At 56.5% G+C, this 21533-nt stretch overlaps 1 protein-coding gene across 2 annotated transcripts; it reads left to right on the top strand.

The window, feature by feature from the left end:
* Positions 1-254: 254 nt before the first annotated feature.
* Positions 255-19914, top strand: ACVRL1 (activin A receptor like type 1). Of its 2 annotated transcripts, XM_080660614.1 has the most exons (11): positions 5387-5513; positions 6001-6171; positions 10729-10796; positions 11239-11490; positions 11672-11880; positions 12098-12197; positions 12523-12669; positions 12970-13245; positions 13839-14036; positions 17102-17232; positions 18896-19914. In XM_080660614.1, exons 3-11 carry the CDS (start codon positions 10733-10735, stop codon positions 19028-19030), a joined length of 1512 nt encoding a protein of 503 aa, XP_080516740.1. In that variant the 5' UTR covers positions 5387-5513; positions 6001-6171; positions 10729-10732; the 3' UTR covers positions 19031-19914. The 2 variants fall into 2 exon arrangements, with proteins under 2 accessions (XP_080516739.1, XP_080516740.1); XM_080660613.1 differs by lacking the exons at positions 5387-5513; positions 6001-6171 and adding an exon at positions 255-683.
* The last annotated feature ends 1619 nt before the right edge of the window (positions 19915-21533 follow it).

The following is a 21533-nucleotide window of genomic DNA, read 5'->3' as shown; positions in this document are numbered from 1 at the left end:
AGGGGAGGGTCAGAGCCTCGAGGAGGCTTGTGGGGAGGGACATTCCAGAGGTCGCTGGACTTCAGGGAGGAGGCCGTTCCTGGAGCAGCATTTCATCAGAGCCCAGGCTGCAAGCCAACCCACCCCGAGGCATTGTGTGGGTACCGTCTAATCTCAGACTCCTGCCCTGACATGCCAGCCCTTCCTCAAAAGGCTCCATCCTGAGATGAGTCATCCCAGGGCTTCAGGGTGGGCCAGGAGCGGATGAACCCTGTAGGACATCCTGGAGGAGCCGGACAGGAGCAGGTGGCTCACACCATCGGGCCCCTGTCTGCCAGCCTCTTCCTAAGGTGCTGGGCTGCCCACACCCTCCCCAAACCTTGGCGCCAGCCAAAGTGAGCTGTGGTGACGGGGCCTGAAGACCGACGGGGTAGTTTCCCCCATCATAGAGTCAAAGAAGATCATACAAGGCTGGGAAGGATCTTTGCAACTCTCCAGTGCAAACAGCTCGGTGTTCAGAGGAAGAATCTGAGGCCCGAGAGGTTGATCCAGGCCTGGAACCCAGGGCACTGTGGCACCTCCTGCCCTGAGCTGCAGGAGACGGAGGGGGCCGCTTCCTCCTCCAGGCAGAACGGAGCTGCATCCAGCCCACAAAGCTGGGGTTCTCCCCTCTGTGTTGAAGAGATGGAACATGGACTTCACAGGTATCTGCCTCCCTTCTCCCCTAGAGAAGACGCAGTTCTTCCTCCTCGGGGACCCTGTGCTACTTACTGTTCATGTCTCTCTCATCTGAAACATCCCTAGGTTGTCTGATCTAAATCTCCTGCTCTGCAATTTAAGGAAGGCAAAGCCCAGCTCACCCTCTGCTAATTTCCTCCCTTGCTTTTTCTTCCTGCTCATCCTTGTGCAGAACCAACTACATACTTCGTGGGGCCCAGCACAAAATGAAAATGCTGAGCCCTTTGTTCAAACATCATTAAGAATTTCAAGATGGCAGCAGCAGAGCATTAAGTGAAACGTGGCGCCTTGCATCTACAGAGGGGGGAAACCGTGGAGTTGGCCCTGCCCTGGTGGCAAAAGCAATACTTAAACTCAACACTCATCGCTGGTCCTGAAAAACCAAGTTGTTCATCCCTCTGCCTTCATGCCAGCTCCAGGGCACCTGCCTTCCGTAGGTGAGACTCAGCTTGAGGTTTCACCCACACACCCTTCCCAGGAGCAGGCCTGTGCTTCACACTGCTGGGAAATCCTTCTGAATATCTAAATTTAAATCTCAGTCCTTTAGGCCTGTTTCCTCTTGTTCTGTCCTCGCTGATTATGGGGAACAGCTGGTCCTTCTGTGTAATTAATTCTTGTAGACTTGGACATAGTCTGCAATTCCTTTTCCCTTTCCTCACTGGGCTGAGTCTCCACTGCTTTCTCCAACGCTGTCCCTCCTCGGGTGCCTGCCCCAGCCTCCCTGCTGCTGTGAAGCCATGAGTTTCACAAGAAGCTCCAGAGAGCACGAGTCAGGGCCCAGAGGACTCAATGCCTGGGGGCAGGGTGGTGGGGAGTGTAGACTCCAGCACTGATGAACAGCCCATCCCCCACCCGGCCCTGTCTTCCTCCTCCAAAAGTGCTCTACTTTTATCTATTTCATGAACCGATTCCAGATAAAGTCCCCCACCCCCACTGACTCACATTGGCGACTCTCAGCTCTGGTCCGTGATGTTTCTGTTCTCAGGGTGTGTCTCAGAATGAACGCTTCCCTTGGGAAAGCCGGACTTCCACGTCCCAGGACAGAGATCCGTGGGCTGGGGCTGGGGCTGGGAGAGGTTTCTCAGAAGCCATCGCAGGGCAGGGGAGAGAGTGGGTATGAAAGACAGCCACGCGGCCACACTCTCATGTCTCCAGCTAATAGAGTGCCAAGTGGCCGCTATAATCTGAAAGAGCAGACACTAATCCTATAGTACTTCCTATTGGCTACAGGACACGGGTCTGTCCTGACACTGAAATTTGGGTGTGCCTTGGTTCTGGAATTCACAGGCTCCTGTTGTGAAGCAGCTGGGGGGGGGGGGGGGGTGCGGGAGGGGGAGGGGGAGGATTGCAGCAAAGGAAGTGAGGTCAGTCAACAATGGATGCCTTTAGCTATTGTCTCCCCAGCCTCTATTCCTGTCAAAGGGTGGGGGTCCCTTGCCCATCTTACAGAACCTCCATATTAGAGCAAGACACCTTAGAGGGCTGCTCTTGTTTTAAATCTTTATTTTTGAGAGTATTACAGATGTCCCCCCATTGCCCTCCTCCACCCAGTTCCCACCCCACCACAGGCCTTCATCACACTATTGTCTATGTCAGTGGTCGGCAAACTCAGTCAACAGAGCCGCAGTTTGCCAACCACTGGTCTATGTCCATGGATTATGCATATCTATATATATATAAAATCATAATATGCAAATAGACCGAAGAGTGGAACAACCAAACAACTGGTTGCTATGATGTGCGCTGACCACCAGGGGGCACCTGCAGAACATGGTGAGCGTTGGCAGCGGCGGGATGGTGGAGCAGGTGAGCAAGGGCGCCAGACCAAGGCAGGGTGCCGGTCGCTGTCATCAGGGTGAGCCTCTGGTGGTTACTGAAAATTCTTCGCTCCCACGTGCCATGGTCCTGCCTGGCGCACACACCCGTTGCCGGCGCCAGAGCTGCCGCTTGCACCCACTGCTGGTGCCCGGCGCTGGCCCCGATTGCTCAGCACCGTCAGCGGGTACAAGTGGTGGCTGCCGGCCTCGATCACCTCTCAGAGCTTCTCCACCTCCGCCTCCTTCTGAAGGGCGATCGGGGCCAGCAGCTGCCTCTCGCACCCGCTGCCAGCAATGGCTCTGCTCACACCCGCTGCTGGTGCCAGAGCCACCGCTCACACCCGCTCCGGTGCCCGGCGCTGGTCCTGATCGCTCAGCGCCATCAGTGGGTGCGAGTGGCAGCTGCCAGCCCTGATCGCTCCTGAAGGTGTCTCCACCTCGCCCTGTTCCTTAGGGGTGGTTGCTCACACCCGCTGATGGCACCGGCCCTGCTTGCACCCGCTCCTGGCACTGGCCCCAGTCGCTCCTCATCATCAGTGGGTTCAAGTGGAGCTGGTGCCGTCAGTGCATGGGAACAGTGGTGGCAGAAACAGGGCTGCTGACAGAGAGGGGACTGGGGGCCGTGGTTGGAGGGGCCAAGCAGGAGCATGGAGGATGGGCCGAGACCCACCCCTGTGCCCACCGCAGCCTTGTGTCCCACAGTTCCTTTCAAGGTGCACAAATTCGTGCACTGGGACCCTAGTCCTATATAATAAAAGCGTAATATGCAAATCGACCTAATGTTAGAATGACCAGTCAGTGGGAGGTGGGGCTGGCAAGCAGGTGGCACCAGGCCAGCAGGCAGAGGGACGGGATGGTGAATGGGGGATGGCGGTGACCAGTGGCAGTGGAGGGGTGATTGGCGGGGGGGGGGGGGGAGGCAGGGCTAGTCACTTGCCGGCTGGCGCCAGCCCCTGATCAGCCCGCCCAGTCGCCTCCCACAGAGGGCTCATCAGTTGGACATCCCCTGAGAGCTCCATGACTGCAAGAGGGTGCAGGCTGGGCTGAGGACCCCCCCCCCACTGCAAGTGCACGAATTTTCATGCACCAGGCCTCTAGTCTATACAATAAAAGCCCAGCGACCCTTAAGGTGGAAGACCAGAATGACCAGTCGCTATGATACTCACTGACCACCAGGGGGCAGACGTTCAATGCAGGAGCTGCCCCCTGGTGGTCAGTGCACTTCCACAGCTGGAGCATGCTCAGCCAGAAGCCGGGCTCACTGCTGGCGAGTGCAGCGGTGGTGCCGGAAGCTGCCTTGGGGGCAGTGCTAAGGAGCAGCGAGCCAAGGAGTAAGGAGCGAGTAGGCAAGCAGTTAGGAGCGAGGGGTCCCGGATTGCGAGAGGGATGTCCGACTGCCGGACATTTCACCGAGGGGTCCTGGATTGCGAGAGAGAGCAGGCCAAGCTGAGGGGACCCCCTCCCCTCACGAATTTCATGCATCGGGCCTCTAGTGTGCATATAAACTCTTTGGTTATTCTCTGCCCAACCTCCCACCCCCTTCCCTCTGAGATCCATTAATTTGTGCCATGCTTCCATGCCTCTGGACCTATTTTGTTTGGTGGTTTATTTTGTTCATTAGATTCCACATATAAGTGAGATCATGTGATACTTGTCTTTCTCTGACTGGCTTACTTCACTTAGCACGATACTCTCTGGTCCCTGCATGCTGTCTCAAAGGGTAAAAGATCCTTCTTTTTTTAAAAATATATTTTATTGATTTTTTACAGAGAGGAAGGGAGAGGGATAGAGAGTTAGAAGCATCGATGAGAGAGAAACATAGATCAGCTGCCTCCTGCACACCCCCTACTGGGGATGTGCCCGCAACCAAGGTACATGCCCTTGACCAGAATCAAACCTGGGACTCTTGAGTCCACAGGCTGATGCTCTATCCACTGAGCCAAACCGGTTAGGGCAAGATCCTTCTTTTTTACAGCTGCATAGTATTCCATTGTGTAAATGTACCACAGCTTTTTTAATCCATTTATCTACTGGGCACTTGGGGTGTTTCCAGATCTTAGCTATTGAAAATTGTGCTGCTTTGAACATAGGGTATATATATTCTTTCTTATTGGTGTTTCTGTATTCTTAGGATGTATTCCTAGAAGTGGGATCACTGGGTCAGTTTGATTTTTAATTTTTTGAGGAAATTCCATACTGTTTTCCATAGTGGCTGCCCCAGTCTGCATTCCCACCAGCACAGAGGTCTCCTCTTGCTTCTAATACCCATGTCTTTCTCCTTGGCTGAGACCAACCTCCTCGGCCTTTTCATTTATTAATGTAATTAAACACTTCCATTGAAGGCCTACCCTGTGTCAGACTGAGCCAATCCTGTGAGGCTGTTTATGAGGTCCACTTAACAGATGGGGGCTGAGGCATGGGGACGTGTCAGTTGTCTGAGCTTCTGTAACTAGTTGGATTCCCCGACTTCAGCGTCTTGGTGGAAGGCTAGGAACACACTTGCTTTCAGGGTGAGTTTGTTTCTCCCCGGGGAGAAGCCATTCCGCTCCCTGCAAAGCCTGGTCCCCCTTGTCCAGCAGTGTCCAGCGGAGGCTCTGGTCCCCGTCGCTAAAGCTCCCTTTGGTGGGTGAGGGGCCGCCCACAGGGAGCCGTACAAAAAGTTTCCAGCCTCTCCGTCCATCCCGGAGACCCACGGAGGCCAGAGGCGCCTTCGCCACGGGCTGCGCGCGGCCGCCAGCTGGAGGGGTTCAGGCTGTCCTCGCGCCGCCGCCGTCTGGGCCTGCTTTCCCCGCGCTGAGCAGAGGCTGCGGAAGACGGGAGGGGACCAGCGGGGGTGGAGGGGACAGAGGGAGGAGGCCGAAGGATTTGGACCGGTGGCACTCCCCGAGGGAGGGAGGGAGGAGAGGGGGCCCAAATCTTCGTACCCCGCTAGCCCCACGCTTTGCCCTTGGACCGGGGCTTGAAGGTGGGGGAGGACAGGTAACTTCTCTCCCCTAAGCCCTCCCCGCACGTCCTTCGCACGGTGACCCCTTCCATCCCAAGATGCCAGGTCACCCCTCGCGGCTCCGAGTGGCCGGGGGCGCCTCCACCCCACCCTACCCCTACCCCCGCGTCAGACGGTGCCTCCCGTGGCGCTCCAGCCCCTTTGGCTCCGGGCCGGACCCCGGGCGACCCCTGCAGCCGAGTCCAAGGCCCGCCCCCTCGGGGAGGCGGATGTGGGAGGCTCGGGGCGGGGGCGCGGCCGAGATCCTGGAACTGGGGGGGCTGGGGGCGGCTGGGGGGCTGCCCCCGGGTCTGGGAGCCGCGCGGGGGAGGGCCCGGGCCCTGCGGCCCCAGGAGGGGCGAGCGGGCGGCCCGTCGGCGAGCTGGGCAATAGGAAACGGTTTATTAGGAGGGAGTGGTGGGGCCGCGGCCAAGCAGGAAGACGCTGGAATAAGAAACATTTTTGCTCCGGCCCCTTTCCCAGTCCCGGGAGGCCGCCGCGCCAGCAGCGCCGAGCGAGCCCCTCCCGGCCGCCTCGGGGCCCAGCCTCGTCCGGGCCGCGCCCAGACCCCTGCCCGCCGTCCAGGGTTCGCGGTGCCACCGCGGCCGTCGCACCCGCACCCGCCAGCGCCCCGCCACCCGGGCGGGCCCACAGGTGAGAAGAGGTCCGCGGGCGGGGCCGGGGGTGGGGGGACGGCCTGAGCCACCCAAGGGGGCCCTCCCTTAGGGCGGAGCCCCTTGGTGAGGTCGCCGCAGGGTCAGCCCAGCTCATCAGGGCCACAGGATCCCTCACCCTCCCGCGGCGGCCCACCACGCCACCTGAGACTGGGCGGGGCTGGACTGAACCGGACTGGGACTCAAACCCTGCTCCCTGCAGTCCCTGGGCTCTCTGCTCTCCTGTTGTAATCCACGTAAAAGGGCAGGCGGACTCCCGCCCTGCTTCACCCACGGAGAACGGGTCACATGTCCCTGCTGGCAGCTGGCTGGCCTGGGAGAGAGGGTCCACGTCAGACGTCTTGAGCCAGCCCTGCCCTGGCAGCTCCTGCTCAAGGATCTGACGCTGTAACTGCAGCCCCCACGCCTCACCTCTAACCCTGCGTGGTCAGGTCACCCCCTGCCGTGGCCTTCCTCCAGCACGCAGCCAGAGGGAGCGCAGGCTCCCTGCAGGAGGCAACCCCAGGTTTCCAGTCCACCCTGGAGGCCAGTGCTGTTGAAGCCGCCACCCCCTCCCCTTTTTCTTCTTCGAGGTCAGGGCCAAGGTGGACAGTAGCTCTCACCCCCTCTGTGTTTATGGGCGTCTTCTGGCTGCATCAGGTCTGTCCTCTCTAATCCCTTCCTGCCCCATTTGTCCTAGTACCTGCCCTTCCATCTCATTGGGTGGTTAAAGGTAACTGCCATCTATTGAGTACTGTGCAGACATGTATTTCTCATGTAATCCTCGCCACAACGGAGCAGAGGGGTTATCATACCCATCCTACAGCAGAAGCGCAGATTCAGACTGCAATTGCTTGTCCAAAGCTCCGGGGATGGTGTAAATGGATGGCTGGGCTTTGCTAACACGTGTTAAGTGCCTACTATGTACCACTTAGTACTCTGCTAACTGATTTTACTACATGATGCCTATGAAATGAGCACTATTCTTCTTCTCATTTTACGCAGGGAAGCCTAAACCTCAGAAAGTTTAAGTAACTTGTTCCAAATCTCATAGCTCTACGTGGCAGAGACAGGATTTGAATTCACGTTTACATGAGCCAGAGCCAGATCCTGACCTCTGCTCCTCTGCACAGGCGTGGTGCTATATCGCACGGCTGTTGAGGGTTCATGAAGTGATGCAGAGAAAGTGCTTTGTGTCTGGTAAGGGGCAGCCTGGTGGGGGCAGCCTGGTGGGGGCAGCTCAGTCCGGCCTCCCCTGTTTGGGTCAGATGGGCAGAGTGAGGCACTTCCTTGCTGTGCTGAGCCACTGCTGCTGGCCGGAGCAGGTTTTATCAATCCCTCAGGTGTGATGGGGAGCAGAGATTGACAACCACCTTCCCAGCACCCCCTACTCTGGTTCTCCCACCTGTGACTAAGCCTACAGCTAACTTGATTTCTGTCTCCACATCTAAACAAACCCACACCGGGCACCTGTTGATGACAGCAGTGGACAATCTGTTAATGTTGGTGAGACCCACTCACTCTTTTTCCTCCGTGGTGGGGCTCACCCAACACCAAACAATTGGAGGAATAACGTGACCAAGGAAGGATTTATGATCAGTAATTTATGTCAATCAAGGCAACAGATTTAACATCCCCGAGCCTCAGTTTCCCCATTGGGTTGTTGTGTGGATTAAACGAGGTCAACCGTTAAAGTTCAGTACATAGCACATAACTCAGAGAAGGTTAACTCTTATTACTGAGGACTTCACAGTGGTCAGTTAATGTTTGATATTAGTTTAGCATTTGTGATTTCTGGCCAATAACAGTGATGCTTCTGCAGCAGGAGATCTTTCATGCAGTTTTGCTTAGAAATGAAAGGATACCGCCAGTCCCCAGGAGTCCGTTTGTGTTAGAGTCAGGTTGCAGGAAGAATCACACGGAGTCAGCTCTGAGTTTGGACTGGTCAGCACCCTCCTGTACTTAACCTTACACTGGGCACAGTTAGAAATTGGACAGTCACAATTTTACTCCCCCACATTCCCAGATGAGACCAGAGTTGGGTCTCCTTGTGCCGTTCCTGGGCCTGGGAGGCTTGAGGTGGATTGGATGTCAGGAGCAAAGCCTGGACCCGCCCTCCCTCCACAGTGTTTCCAAGACCTTGACTTCCATGCTTAGCCTTGTGTTTCCTTCTTCTCCCGTAAAGGGGGAGGTCCCTGGATGGGAGTGAGAGTCCTGTCCTCTGCACCCCACACCCACTCACCAGCAGGTCCTATGAAATGAAAGCATGGCGACTACGTCTCATGTGGTGTAGGACATCATGGTACCCACTGATTCGAATTACCCAGGGAACTTTTTTTAAATGCATGTTTCTTGCCCTGATGGGGTGGCTCAGTTGGTTGGAGCATCATCCCGTACACCAAAAAGGTTGTGAGTTTGATTTCCGGTCAGGGCACATACCTAGGTTGCATATGTGGTTGGGGCGCATATGGTAGGCAGCCGATCAATGTTTCTCTCTCTCTAATAAATAAAAACATATCCTCAGGTGAGGATAAAAAAAAAAAAAAAGCATGTTTCTTGCTGATCCCAGATTCTGATCAAATCAGATTTTGGAGTGGGGGTGAGACAAAGAATGTACATTGCTAACCAAGCCCTTCAGGTGATCCTGATGCCTACTACAGTAGGTGAGAGGGTGCACTGGGGCATGGTCAGAAAAGTGGAGTATGGGTAAAGGGTCCTAGGAGGATGCCAGATTTATCCTCATTGTTTTCCACTTTTTCCTTCCTGCCCCATACCCTTTCCTTAGCTGCTTTCTGGGCAAGCAAAGGCTACTGCCAAGGATGGCTTCCTGCCTATACCCCAGTGGACAAATTCAGCTTGCCTGGGGCTCCCCCTCAGCCTCCAGTACCACTGCAGAGTCCCTGCTGGAGTCCTCACTGCCTGCCCCGAGGGGCCAGAGGCAGGAGGTCAGGCAGAGGCTGGGGACACAGCTGCGGCAGCGCAGGGCTCCATTTCCTTCCCCAGCTCTGGGCCTCTAGGGCAGAGGAAGCCCAGGCAGGAAGGCAGAGCTGCCACCAGCAGAGAGGCATACAAAGCTCCCCCCACCCCCAGCCATCCTGCCCCAGAGCCTTAGCATCTTGTATCTTCATCTGGCACCATTCTTAGGCCATGGCCTTCTGAGCCTCTGTAGCCATAGTCAGCCTCACCCGGTCAGAAGACACTCCCGGCCCTCGTGTTAGTTGCCTCTATCTGGGGACCCAGTCCACAGGCAAAACCCTGCTTATTTGCCACCGTTCAGAGAGTGCTTCTTACTGTCTGACCTCAGTCCTTCTTGCTGCAGCCCCGGCCCTTATCTGCTTGTTCTAAACCTTTGAGAAATGAAGAAGTGGGTAGCTGTGAAGCACTAGTTGGTTTGGGACCAGGTTTGGGGTGTGTCATAGACCAGAATTACTCCCCTTGACACTCTCCATCCAACTTCTGGGAAAGGTCAACCTTAGCCAGCCACAGAAGGTCAAACATTCAGTGTCTAAGTGTGTTTCACTTCCCTCCCCACATCATTGGCCCCGCCTTCACCCTTTCCCAGGACAGCAAGGAAAGAGAAGGGGGCCAGGGATGGCGCCGAGAGGGCCTCTGATACTCTGGTTGCAGGAGGTTCTTTTCGCCTAGTGAGCCAGCTCTGTGGGAGCTGTGTGGTTGCTACAGCTCGGAGGGCTCGGACACGGGCTGCCACCTGGATTGGGAGACAGAGAGGAAAGAGCACTGGACTGGGCGTCTGCACACCTGGGGTGTGCTCCTGGTGCCACCACTGAATCCTGTCTGGACCTGGACAAGTCTCTGCCCCTGTCTGAGCCTTAATCCTGTCATCTCTGACTTAAGAACTGGACTTTGTGAGTCACTAGGTGTCCCCTCGGATTCGGTCACAGGGTGTTCCAGCACAGGTGGCTTCTCCAGCCCCTGTGCTGCTCCGGCCTGCCCTGGGAATGTGTCCTGACCTCCATGCTGTGCGTGACTCCTGCCTGTTCTATCCAGACCCCAATCTAAACAATCTTGATTCCTGTTCCTAGCTTGGCGGGACCCTGAATGGCAGGAAGTGAAGACAGGAGCCTGTTTATGTTTGAGGCAGCCAGGGCTGGGGCGGGGCGGGGGGGGGGCGCTGGGAAATGGGTGGGCAGTGGGGGAGGCTAGAAGGGGATGGGCAAGAGGCAGAGGATAGAAGGGGTTGCTGCTGAAGAGATGGTCCTTCACCCCAGTCCCGAGCCCTCTGTGCCCTCCAGTTGTAGCTCAGCAGCAGGGTTGCGGGGCTGGGAATCTCCCCCAAGCTCTCAGTCACTTAAACATGGCTCCCCACCCTTTACCCCTAACAGGATGGTTTCCATGGGGAAGTGAACCAGGACTTCCCCTGCAGGCCCCACCCCAAAGCCAGGCGCAGTGGAGTCGGGAGGAGGCCTGCCTGCCCCCCCAAAAAACACTCCCAGTGATTTCCTCTGGGTGGGAGGGACCCACGGTCAGTGGCTGAAAACACTGAGGGGATCACATTTCACAGATCTTACTGCACCCCCTCTCCTGCTCCTCTCTCCAGGACCATGAGCTTGGACCCCCCCAGGAGATGCCTTCTGATGCTACTAATGGCTTTGAACCTGACCAAGGGTGAGTCCTGTAGGGAACAGGGGCCTGAATGGAGAAAGGGGCTCAGCTCTTGCTGGGGCTGTTTGAGGAGTTGGGGAGAAGGGACTTTGGAGCTTGGCTGGAGGGCAGGAGACAGGCTACCCCAACCCCCTTTTGCTCTATCTAGGGGGTACAGAGAGTGGGGATGTTGGCAGAGAGGGCCTGAAAGAGTCCTCAGGGTTGGGGCTGGGGGCCAGGGCTGGGCCTGGAACTGGGGAGGAGGCCTTGGGGTCAGGGAAGGGATGGAGGCCTGTTTCTCACAGTCTCAGCTGCCCCCTGGAGGGAAGGATAACCTGAGGGTGGAACTAAGGGACCAAGGCCTCAAGGGGTTTGTCTGAAAGGTCAGAGGGGAGAGAGCAGTGGGTGTTGGGCTCAGCCTGAGGAACTGGGCTCAGGGTGACTGAGCTTCTGCTGTGTCTCCCAGGCGACCCTGTGAAGCCCTCTCGGGGGCCACTGGTGACCTGCACGTGTAAGGGTCCACGATGCAAGACGTCTACCTGTCAGGGGAGCTGGTGCACTGTAGTGCTGGTGCGGGAGGAGGGCAGGCACCCCCAGGAACATCGGGGCTGTGGCAACATGCACCCAGAACTCTGCTGGGCACGCCCCAATGATGTCGTCAACCACTACTGCTGCTACAGCTCCCTCTGCAACCACAACGTGTCCCTGGAGCTGGAGGGTATGTCTGCTGCCTCAGCACCACCTACCCCGCCTCTCAGACCCTGCCCTCTCACCCTGCTTTCCTCTCATGCCTGCCAGGAGGGTGGGGAGGCAGGACCCTGGGATCTAATGGCAGCGGCAAGGTGTGGTAAGGGAAATGCCCCGATGGCAGCCGGGTCTCAGTATCCTCTCTCTGGCAGCCAACCCAACCCCGGAGCAGCCGCAAGTAGATAGCCAGCTGCCTCTGATCCTGGGCCCTGTGCTGGCCTTGCTGGTCCTGGTGGTCCTGTGTGCCCTGGGCCTGTGGCATGTCCGGCGGAGGCAGGAGAAACATCAGCACCTGCACAGCGAGCTGGGGGAATCCAGACTCATCCTGAAGGCATCCGAGCAGGGGGACAGCATGTTGGGGGTATGAGCATGGGGAACATGGGACACAGGGTCGGGGGGAGGGTTAAGCAGAAGCCACAGAATCAAAGGGATGCAGAGTGACAGGTAGCCGAGAAAGGCACAATCAGATGGGGAGCTGGGTGAGTGAGGAGCATGCAGCCACAGTAGCAGGGGCCAGGTCGGGAGAGAGAAGGGGGCTGGGTGAGGGACAGCTCTCAGTGGCCTCTTTGTACCTTCAGGACTTCCTGGACAGTGACTGCACAACAGGCAGTGGCTCGGGGCTCCCCTTCCTGGTGCAGAGGACTGTGGCACGGCAGGTCGCCCTGGTGGAATGTGTGGGTGAGCCTGGGGGATGGGGACCAAGGGCTCTCATGAGCTTGGAGGGAGGGGTAAGAGAGCTCTTTGTCTCTGGAGTCACAGACAGGGCCAGGTCTGGTTCAGAATGGGCACGGCGTGGGTGGAGACGGGTCAGGGCTAGATCCTTCTGCAGAAGCCAGTAGGGAACAAGAGGCAGGTGGGGGTGGCCTGTGCGCGGGGTGTGGGTCTGGATTAAGTTAAGCATAAGTGTCAGAGGTTCTGCAGATGGGTCAGTGCAGCTGGGGACTACTGTGACCAGGGGCTTGTGTGACTTTCTCTCCCCTCCACCCCCCTGCCACTGGATCAGGAAAGGGCCGCTATGGCGAGGTGTGGCGAGGCCTGTGGCATGGTGAGAGTGTGGCGGTCAAGATATTTTCCTCGAGGGATGAACAGTCCTGGTTCCGGGAGACTGAGATCTACAACACAGTGCTGCTCAGACACGACAACATCCTAGGCAAGCTGGGTGGGGTGGGGGTGGGGTGGGATGGGGGAACGATGCCAGGCCCCGGCTTTCTTCCCTTGCACTCAAGGCTGGAGTCCCCAGCCTATGGACACCCAACCCTGAAGGACTCCCAGCCCGGCCTCAGCCTCAACCAACCTCTGATTCCGGCTTCCTCTCTGCCCTAAGCCAGAGAGGCCCCAGCCCCAGCTTGCCCTGACTCAGTCCATCCTGTGCCTCCAGCCCTGACCCTGGCCAGTCCAGACTCCCTCATCTCTAAACCCTTGGCTGAGCCACCTGACCCTCTGCCCATAGGCTTTATAGCCTCGGACATGACTTCCCGCAACTCGAGCACGCAGCTGTGGCTCATCACGCACTACCACGAGCATGGTTCGCTCTACGACTTTCTGCAGAGGCAGACGCTGGAGCCCCGCCTGGCCCTGAGGCTGGCTGTGTCCGCGGCCTGCGGCCTGGCGCACCTGCACGTGGAGATCTTCGGCACTCAGGGCAAACCCGCCATCGCCCACCGCGACCTCAAGAGCCGCAACGTGCTAGTCAAGAGCAACCTGCAGTGTTGCATCGCAGACCTGGGTGAGCTGCGGGGTGGAGTAAGGTGGGCCTTTCCAAGGGGCGGGGCGGGGCAGGGAAGGGGCGGCCCCTTTGCGCGCGGGCGCGGTCCCCCTTTCCAGTGGGCTCCACCTTCGCCCAGGTGTCTGTGTGCGTGCCCAGGCGATTCTGATTGGCGCTTTAAAACTTAAAGAGATGTTTGCTGTCTCATTTCCCCTCCGCAAGAGCCCCACCGTTTGCCTAACACTCGTTTTAAGCTTAAACTCCTTCCACCCCACCCCGGGCTCCAGGAGTTGGGAGAAAGGAGCAGGGAGCCAGGAACCTGGGTTATCCTCCGGGCTTCACTGACTACATCGCTCCTACTCATGGGGCCTTGGGGTCCTGCTCTGTGAAATGGGCGTAATAACGCATGCCTTGCCCACTCACATCTCGCTGGGTCCTTGGGCACCCAGAGAGCGCTACACAGTAAACGAAAGGGAGCCAGTGTTCCCCAGCCCGCCTCAGAGCAGGTCTCCATTTGCCTGCAACCCCACCTTGCCCCCTGGACCGCAGCCTCTGGGGCCACCCTGTCTGTGGGCTGGGGTGAGCAGCAGAAGTGACAGCCCTGGTACCCACAGGCCTGGCTGTGATGCACTCGCAGAGCAGCGATTATCTGGACATCGGCAACAACCCGCGAGTGGGCACCAAGCGGTACATGGCCCCCGAGGTGCTGGATGAGCAGATCCGCACCGATTGCTTCGAGTCCTACAAGTGGACGGACATCTGGGCCTTTGGCCTGGTGCTGTGGGAGATCACCCGCCGGACCATCGTCAATGGTGAGGGCCCACCCTACACAGGGTGAGGAGGGGGGAGGGGGCAAGTGGATAGACAGGCAGGAGATGGGGGCTTGTGGCCACACTGCCTGTATTCCGTTCATTGCTACTCACCAGCTGGTTCAGCTGAGCAACCTTTTAAGGTTCATCTGAGTCTGCGAGTCTGTGATTCTGGCTGTGAAATCTTGGGTAAGTGATAATAACAGGAATATTAATAGCAGCTAACATTTATTGAGCTTAAATATGTGCCAGATGCCATGTGATATACATGTATTGTCTTACTTAATCATCCTCTGTTGGCAGAAAGCTGGTATCACTTCAGTAGTTAAGAGCGTGGGTTGGGAATCAGGCTGCCTAGGTTCAATTCCTGATTTTGCCACTGACCACGGGCACGTTACTTAACCTCTCTGTGCTCAGTTTCCTCATTTGTAAAGTGAGAATAAAACTAGTTTCTAATGGTTGAGATAATTCAAATAAAATATTTAGGACAGATCTGGAGCTCAGTAAATATTAGTAACAATTATTGTTGTCATAATGAATCCCTGACACAGCATCCTCCCCATTTTACAGATGAGGGGACTGAGACCCAGAATTACAGCTGGTTAGATGCAGCACCAGGGTCTGAAACCAGGCATTCTGACTCTAGGGCCAGTGCTGTTTATCACTGTGCTACTTAAACCTCCCTGGTCCTTGGTTTCCTTGACCACAAAACATGCGAGATACAATAGTGCCTGCACTGCCTGCTTATTGCTTCCTCGTGTTACTGTGGGTGCCACAGGGGACTCAGATTTAGAGTGACTTGTAGCAGGCAGAGGGACCTCATCCCTGCTGGCCCCATGCCATGGGCAGCCCTGTGGCCAGTGCCTTCCCAGTCCTGGGGTGCATGGATGATGGTGGTGTCTGGACTGGGTGGAGAGGCTTTTCAGACTTTGTGGAGGCTGCCCACAGAGTAGGGCTGCCAGGAGTCCTGACAGTTTGGAGACAACCTCAGGATATGACTGGAGCTCTGTTCCTTGGGGAGAGGGACATTCTCATTTCCTGAGCATCTGTGAGGGGCCAGCTCCATGCCCGGCTTCGTTTGCTCTCAGCAGTCATCGATGGGTGGAGGCTGAGGTCTAACCAGTCCCTCTGGGAGGCTCAGGGGCTCAGGTTCCTGCCCCTTCACGCCTGAGCTTTTAGAGTCAGCTCTAGGGGCTGGTGTCAGGGAAGGGGGCACCTTGACGGAGCTGAGGCCCCTTGGACCAGGCTGCCGGCGGGAAAGGAAGGCTGGACCAGCCAGGGCCGAGGGGAGGCTGACTGCAGGCTCCTGGGCGGAGGGAAGCCCTGTCAGCCCCACACAGATTCGTGGCGCATTATAAACACTGTAATCTGGTGTCAGCCCCGGCACTGATTAAAGGCCCATTAGACACGCTCAGGCCTCTGTGCAGCACTGATTAGGGCGCGAGCGGCTCAGGGGCTGGCCTGGAAGCCCGCCATGGGGAGAACAGCTGGCGCAGGCTCTCCAGGGCTGTGGCTGTGGCTGTGTGGCCCTGGTCCATGGCTGGCCTGGGAAGCAGGGTGGGGCATGGGGCACTTTTTCCGGGCCTGGCCTCTCCTGCCTGGGCCGTCTGCAGCTCCATAGGCATCATTTTCAGAAAGCCCCTGCTAAGGACTGTGCACTTGGTATAAGGAGGTGCTGCTGGCTGAGGGGGTGCCATCTCTGAGAGGGCTGGGTGTTATTTGGACTTGGGTAGAAATTCCTTTAAGAGAGACGTTTTCTCCCCCTTCTCCTGCATCCACATCCTCACCCAACAGTCAACCAGCTACCCTCCCTTTAGTGTAGCATGGAGGTCAAGGGCATGGCCTTTGGTTAGATTTTCTGGGCTTAAATCCTAACTCTCACTTATTACCTATGCATTTAGATAAGCTCCTTAATTTCCTTAATTAAGACCACTCAGGCCTTAATTTCATTGCTTATAGAGGGGGGCTCACATAACATTGCTTCCTTCCTAGTGTTATTGTGAGGATTTAATGCAATGCAGTTAGGACAGTAAACATTGGAATTATGGGCATCTGTGATCATTGGGACCTGGGAGCGGTGCCCGGGCCTGGGTAGGAAGCAGCTATGGAAAGGCTGGAACAAGATCTGGCCTAGGGATCCAATGAGATGAGTTGAAGTCTTGGCTCTGCCATTACTAGCTGTGTAACCTTGGCCTCAACTTCTCTGAGCATTAGTTTCTTCATCTGTAACACACAGGTAATAATAGTACCCACCCCATAAGATCATTGTAAAGACAGGATAATGCAAATAAAGTATTTATAGCACAATGCCTGGCACATGGTAAGTGCAAAATAAATGGTAGTAGTAATTATTATTTATAAATATATTTATAACTAGAGGCCCGGTGCATGAAAATTCATGCACTGGAGCGGGGGGTCCCTCAGCCTGGCCTGCCCCCTCTCACAGTCCGGGAGCCCTCAGGGGCACGATGCGACCCAGCGATCAGGGGAAGGCGACGCCCCATCATACCTCTGCTGCTGCCACTGCCAGCAGCTCAAGCCTTGACCGGCCCTGGTTACCTGAGCCTTGGGCGGCCCTGGGCGGCTGGGCAGCCACCATCCGAGGCTTGCCTTCGCCTCGGGCCAGCCCTGAGCGGCTGGGGGGCTGAGGGGACTGGGCGCTGCCATTTTGTGGCTGTGGGTGCTGCCATCTTTGAGGGTGGGGCCATCAATTAGCATGTTCCCTCCTTATTGGCTGTGGGTGCTGCCATCTTTGAGGGTGGGGCAGTTAATTAGCATATCCCCCCTTATTGGCTCTGGGTGCTGCCATCTTTGAGGGCGGGGCAGTTAATTAGCATGTTCCCTTCTCATTGGCTGTGGGCGCTGCCATCTTTGAGGGCGGGGCAATCAATTAGCATATTCCCTCCTTATTAGATAGGATATTATACTGTCCCTCTAAAGGGTACCATGGTCAGACAACTGGTATCTTGGCCCCTGGACAGAGGGTGGGCAAGGCTCTCCTCTAGGTAGTATCGGCCTTCTTGGGGTCCCGAGTGACTGCCCTGTCTCCTCTCTCCCCCGATTCCCAGGCATTGTGGAGGACTATAAGCCACCCTTCTATGACGTGGTGCCCAATGATCCCAGCTTTGAGGACATGAAGAAGGTGGTTTGTGTTGACCAGCAGACCCCCACCATCCACAACAGGCTGGCTGCAGATCCGGTGATGCCCCTGTGGAGCTGGGATGGCATGGGGTGGTGGCTTACAGCTGGAATTTCTGAGCCCAGGAACTTGTGTCTGAGGCCTTGGCTTCCCCCGGATAGATTCTAGGGGGCAGATTCCAGGGTACTCCCTGGCCACACCCTCCCATATCTCTGTCCTGTGGACCCCCACAGGGACTCTAGTTATTCTGGGATTTTCAGAACCCTTCACCTTGCTGGGAAAATCAGAGGTTCTCTGCTGCATTTCTTACTATACAGTTTTTGTTGTTTGTTTGTTTTTATCTTTGCTCAAAATACTTCACATGCTTTTGTAATACACATACTCACATGTATATAAACATATATAGGCACGCACATGCTTCTACTTAAACATACTCACAGATAACATACACATGCAAGTATGTGCCAGAATGCTGACCCTGTGAAGACAAAGAGCATGTCTCCTTTGTAACCCTTACATCCCCATTACCTATGACAGTGCCTGGCCCACAATTGGTGCTCAATTAATGTTTATTATTATTTTTTTTAATATATTTTATTGATTTCTTACAGAGGGGAAGGGAGAGAGATAGAGAGTTAGAAACATCAATCAGCTGCCTCCTGCACACCCCCCACTGGGGATGTGCCCACAACCAAGGTACAAGCCCTTGACCGGAACCGAACCCGGGACCCTTCAGTCCGCAGGCTGGCGTTCCATCCACTGAGCCAAACCGGTTAGGGCATCAATTAATGTTTATTAAAAGAATGAATAAATGTACACACATACATACATACGTGTATGTATACAAAGACACATGTACATTTTTTTTTATATTTTATTGATTTTTTTACAGAGAGGAAGGAAGAGGGATAGAGAGTTAGAAACATCGATGAGAGAGACACATCGATCAGCTGCCTCTTGCACACCTCCTACTGGGGATGTGCCCGCAACCCAGGTACATGCCCTTGACCGGAATCGAACCTGGGACCTTTCAGTCCGCAGGCCGACGCTCTATCCACTGAGCCAAACCGGTTTTGGCCACATGTACATTTTTACACAGCATACATATCCACAAAAAGCCACACATGCATTCAGATGTACACACACATACAATCCCTCTTAAGAACCAGCTTGAGGTGGTTAAATCTGAGCTTCCTGGGATGGGTTCCTCCCTGGACATGTGCATGTTGGGGGCAGTGCTCACCACCCGTTCTTCCAGTGTTCACCAGCCAGGGTTAGTGGGGGCTGGGAGACACAGCCCTCAGCATTGGGGTCTGGTTGGGGGTGCGGGAGCCCTGAGACTTACACATCTCCCCCTTCTTGGGTCTCGGTGGCAGTGGAGGGTGGGGGCAGGTGCTCCACAGACCCTGTTCACCGAGGGGGACTGAGTGCCCCTGAAGATCTGAGTTACATCTCTGTCCTGCCTGCCTTTCTCCATCCTCATCCCATTCTTCCTCTTCTGTTTTCCATTTTACTCTTTTCATCCCTGCCTGGATCCCTCCATCCCCCCCCACCCTCACCCTTACGGCTCCTGTCCTTCCTCCCTCCTCCTTCTCAACACTCTCATGGCCCCTCTTCTCGTCCTTTGTCTCTTGCTTGTGTCTCCCCATTACTGGGCCATTCTCCTCGCCTCCTCCTTTCCATCTTCCCTGACCCATGTCTCTGCTTCTCTCCCTTCCTCCAGGTCCTCTCAGGTGTGGCTCAGATGATTCGGGAGTGCTGGTATCCCAACCCCTCCGCCCGCCTCACTGCGCTTCGGATCAAGAAGACACTACAGAAACTCAGCAACAGCTTCGAGAAGCCCAAAGTGATTGACTAGCCACAGGCTGACACCTGACTCCCCTCAGCCTGCAGTGTGTGGGGGTGGGGGTGGGGTGGGGGGGCGGTGAATGGTGGTCTATCTGGGTGGAGGTAGTGTGTGTGTGCTGGAGTGGGGGTGCCCCTCTAGGGGCAGCTGTGCCTGCCCAGCTCTGCCCCCAGCCCTTCCAGCCCAAAATACAGCTGGGCTGAAACCCGATCTCCCCACTGTCTGGCCTGCTCAGAGCAGCAGGCTCCCTGACGCCTGGCTCTGTCCCCACCACCATGCCCTGGGCGCACTCGCTACCACCCAGGACAGAGTGCAAAGGAGGCCCCAGTGCCAGGATGGCCAAGCCAGGGAATCCCAGTCTCTTGGGCCGAGAGCCTGGGCCTGCACTTTACCCCCTGCCCTCGGTCAACCCCACTGCCCTACCAGAGCTGCCACATGGCACAGGGCCCCGTCCAGCCTTCAGTAGACACCCTGCCCTGCCAGGCCCTCGCCTCTGGCCAAGTCCCAGACACCCAGGACCCATGAGTTTGTATCTCAGCTCCATGATGCCTTGGGCCTCTGTCTCCTGGACAAGACCCCTGCTAGCTGCCTACCAGCTACCCTGGGCCCCTCCTCTACCCCCGTCCTAGCTGACTCATTGGGGCATTAAAACCAAGGAATCCTGCTGTGCGTGTGGCAGGGTCATAGGCCATTGGAGAAGTGGCAGGTCAGATGGGTAAGGCCCAGGACTTTCAGAATAACTGAGAGGACATTGAGGCCAAGCATGGCTGGGGAAGGGCTCCGCCGGGTGTCGGAGACCCAGGCTCTGGTCCTGGATGCTTGCTGAGTGACAAGAATGAGCCTTCACTGTCCCAGCACCTGTTTCTTCATGTGCATATTGAAAGAGTTGGTCCTGATGTCCTCTGAGGTTTTTCAGCTCTAATTTTCTTCGCAATGCCATCCTGTTCAAACTCAGTTCTTAGTGCCTTCTACTTATGCCCCAGCCCCTGGCTATTTGCCCTAAGATTCGGCTTTGAACATAAGCTTATCTGAGGCCAGGAGTGTCTAAGATGCCTCCTAGTCTAATTCTCTAGGCTCCAGTTCCTGCCAATGGCCATCATTGGGCTCAGACAGTCCCTGGCCTTTTGGCAGACAAGCCAGGCTTAGCCCCCTCTGTGGCTTTGCCTTTTCTACTCAGAGCTGAGAGGGGTGAGGCTGGCTTCCGGTAGGGCCTCCAAGGCTCAAGAGAAACCTGACTCCAGCCAAGAAGCCTCTAGCACCCAGGTTCCTGCTCCCCACTGCCCCTTGGCCCAGGCCCACACCCTGGGCCACGCCCCAGAAAGTGTGTGCCTAGAAAGAACCCGATGGTTGTAGAGAAACACAGGGAAACTTTGGTGTTTGGAAGTCAAAGGTGTGTGTCTATGCACTGAGGAGGTTACCCTGGGCAGGTGGATGGTCTGGGGGGCTGTGGGGGTGGGGGTGGGGCTCATGCTAGGGACAAGGACAGCCCCAAACTTGGGAAGACCTGAGCTCACAGCCCTCAGCCCTTGGGGCAGGGGGAGAGAAACCCTCAGTTCCTACAGGAGGGGAAGAAAGCAGCCTCCTGCTGTAAATGACCCAGCACAACCTCCCAGGCCAGCTCCTTCCACCATCGCCCAGGGCACTTTCCCAGGCCTGCTCCCAGCATTGTGCAAGGTCCTTGAGGAGAACCAGGAAGTGAAACTGAGTGAAAACAGAAAGCTAGATGGACCTGCTGGGTTCCCAGGTCATCACGGGGCAGCTAGCTTCATGTCTCCTCATCACTGGAACCCACCCAGCCCAGGAATCAGTCCTCCCCTGAAAGATTTCTCTCTAAAGAATTTAGGGGCCAAAAGGCTCCTTCTGAGACTCCACAGCCAGAAACTGAAGGCAGCAGCTCCTCGAAGCCTAGAAAATCCCTAAGAGGAGAAGGTCTGAGGCAGGAGGGGGAGTAACAGGGGGAGAGTTGAGAAAAAGGGGCCAGTGCAGGGAGAACAGCCAGTGGCCAGGCAGGGAAGGGGGCACTGGTGAGCTGTAGGCATAATGCTTCTGCCTGAGGGCAGGAAGGCGGGCCAGGTCAAAATTAATCTCTTACCTGGAGATATTGTTTGTGAGAGCACTTAGCTGGTGCTTAGCACATAGTAGGTCCTCAATAAAACCGTGGTTGAATCCTGAGCTCCAGCTGAATCTTCCTAGGCCAGTGCTTCTGCAGTGGCCGCCTCAGAGGGAACCTGAGGGGGTGGGGAAGGAGAAGGCCGCAGGCTATCATGCCGGGACTTAGCCTTTAATTGACAGCTCATAATTCGCTCAGGCACCCCCCACCCCCACCCCCCGCCTCTGTGCAAGGCCCCAAATTTCTGTTCAGACCCTGAGCTGGGTTCAGGCTGCTGGCGGCGGCGGCCACATCGCCCTCTGCTGGCCTAAGGGCTGCCCAGCGGCCGCCGCCCTCCCGCCCCTGCGCGGGATCGGCGGGCTTTTCCCGGGGATCTCCTCACCCCGCCCCGGCGCCGGCGAGGGT

This window comes from Plecotus auritus, assembly GCF_963455305.1.
Source record: "Plecotus auritus genome assembly, chromosome: 3".
Taxonomy (NCBI): Eukaryota; Metazoa; Chordata; class Mammalia; order Chiroptera; family Vespertilionidae; genus Plecotus; species Plecotus auritus.
The sequence above is the reverse complement of the archived record's forward strand: the minus strand, read 5'-3'. Positions and strand labels throughout refer to the sequence as shown.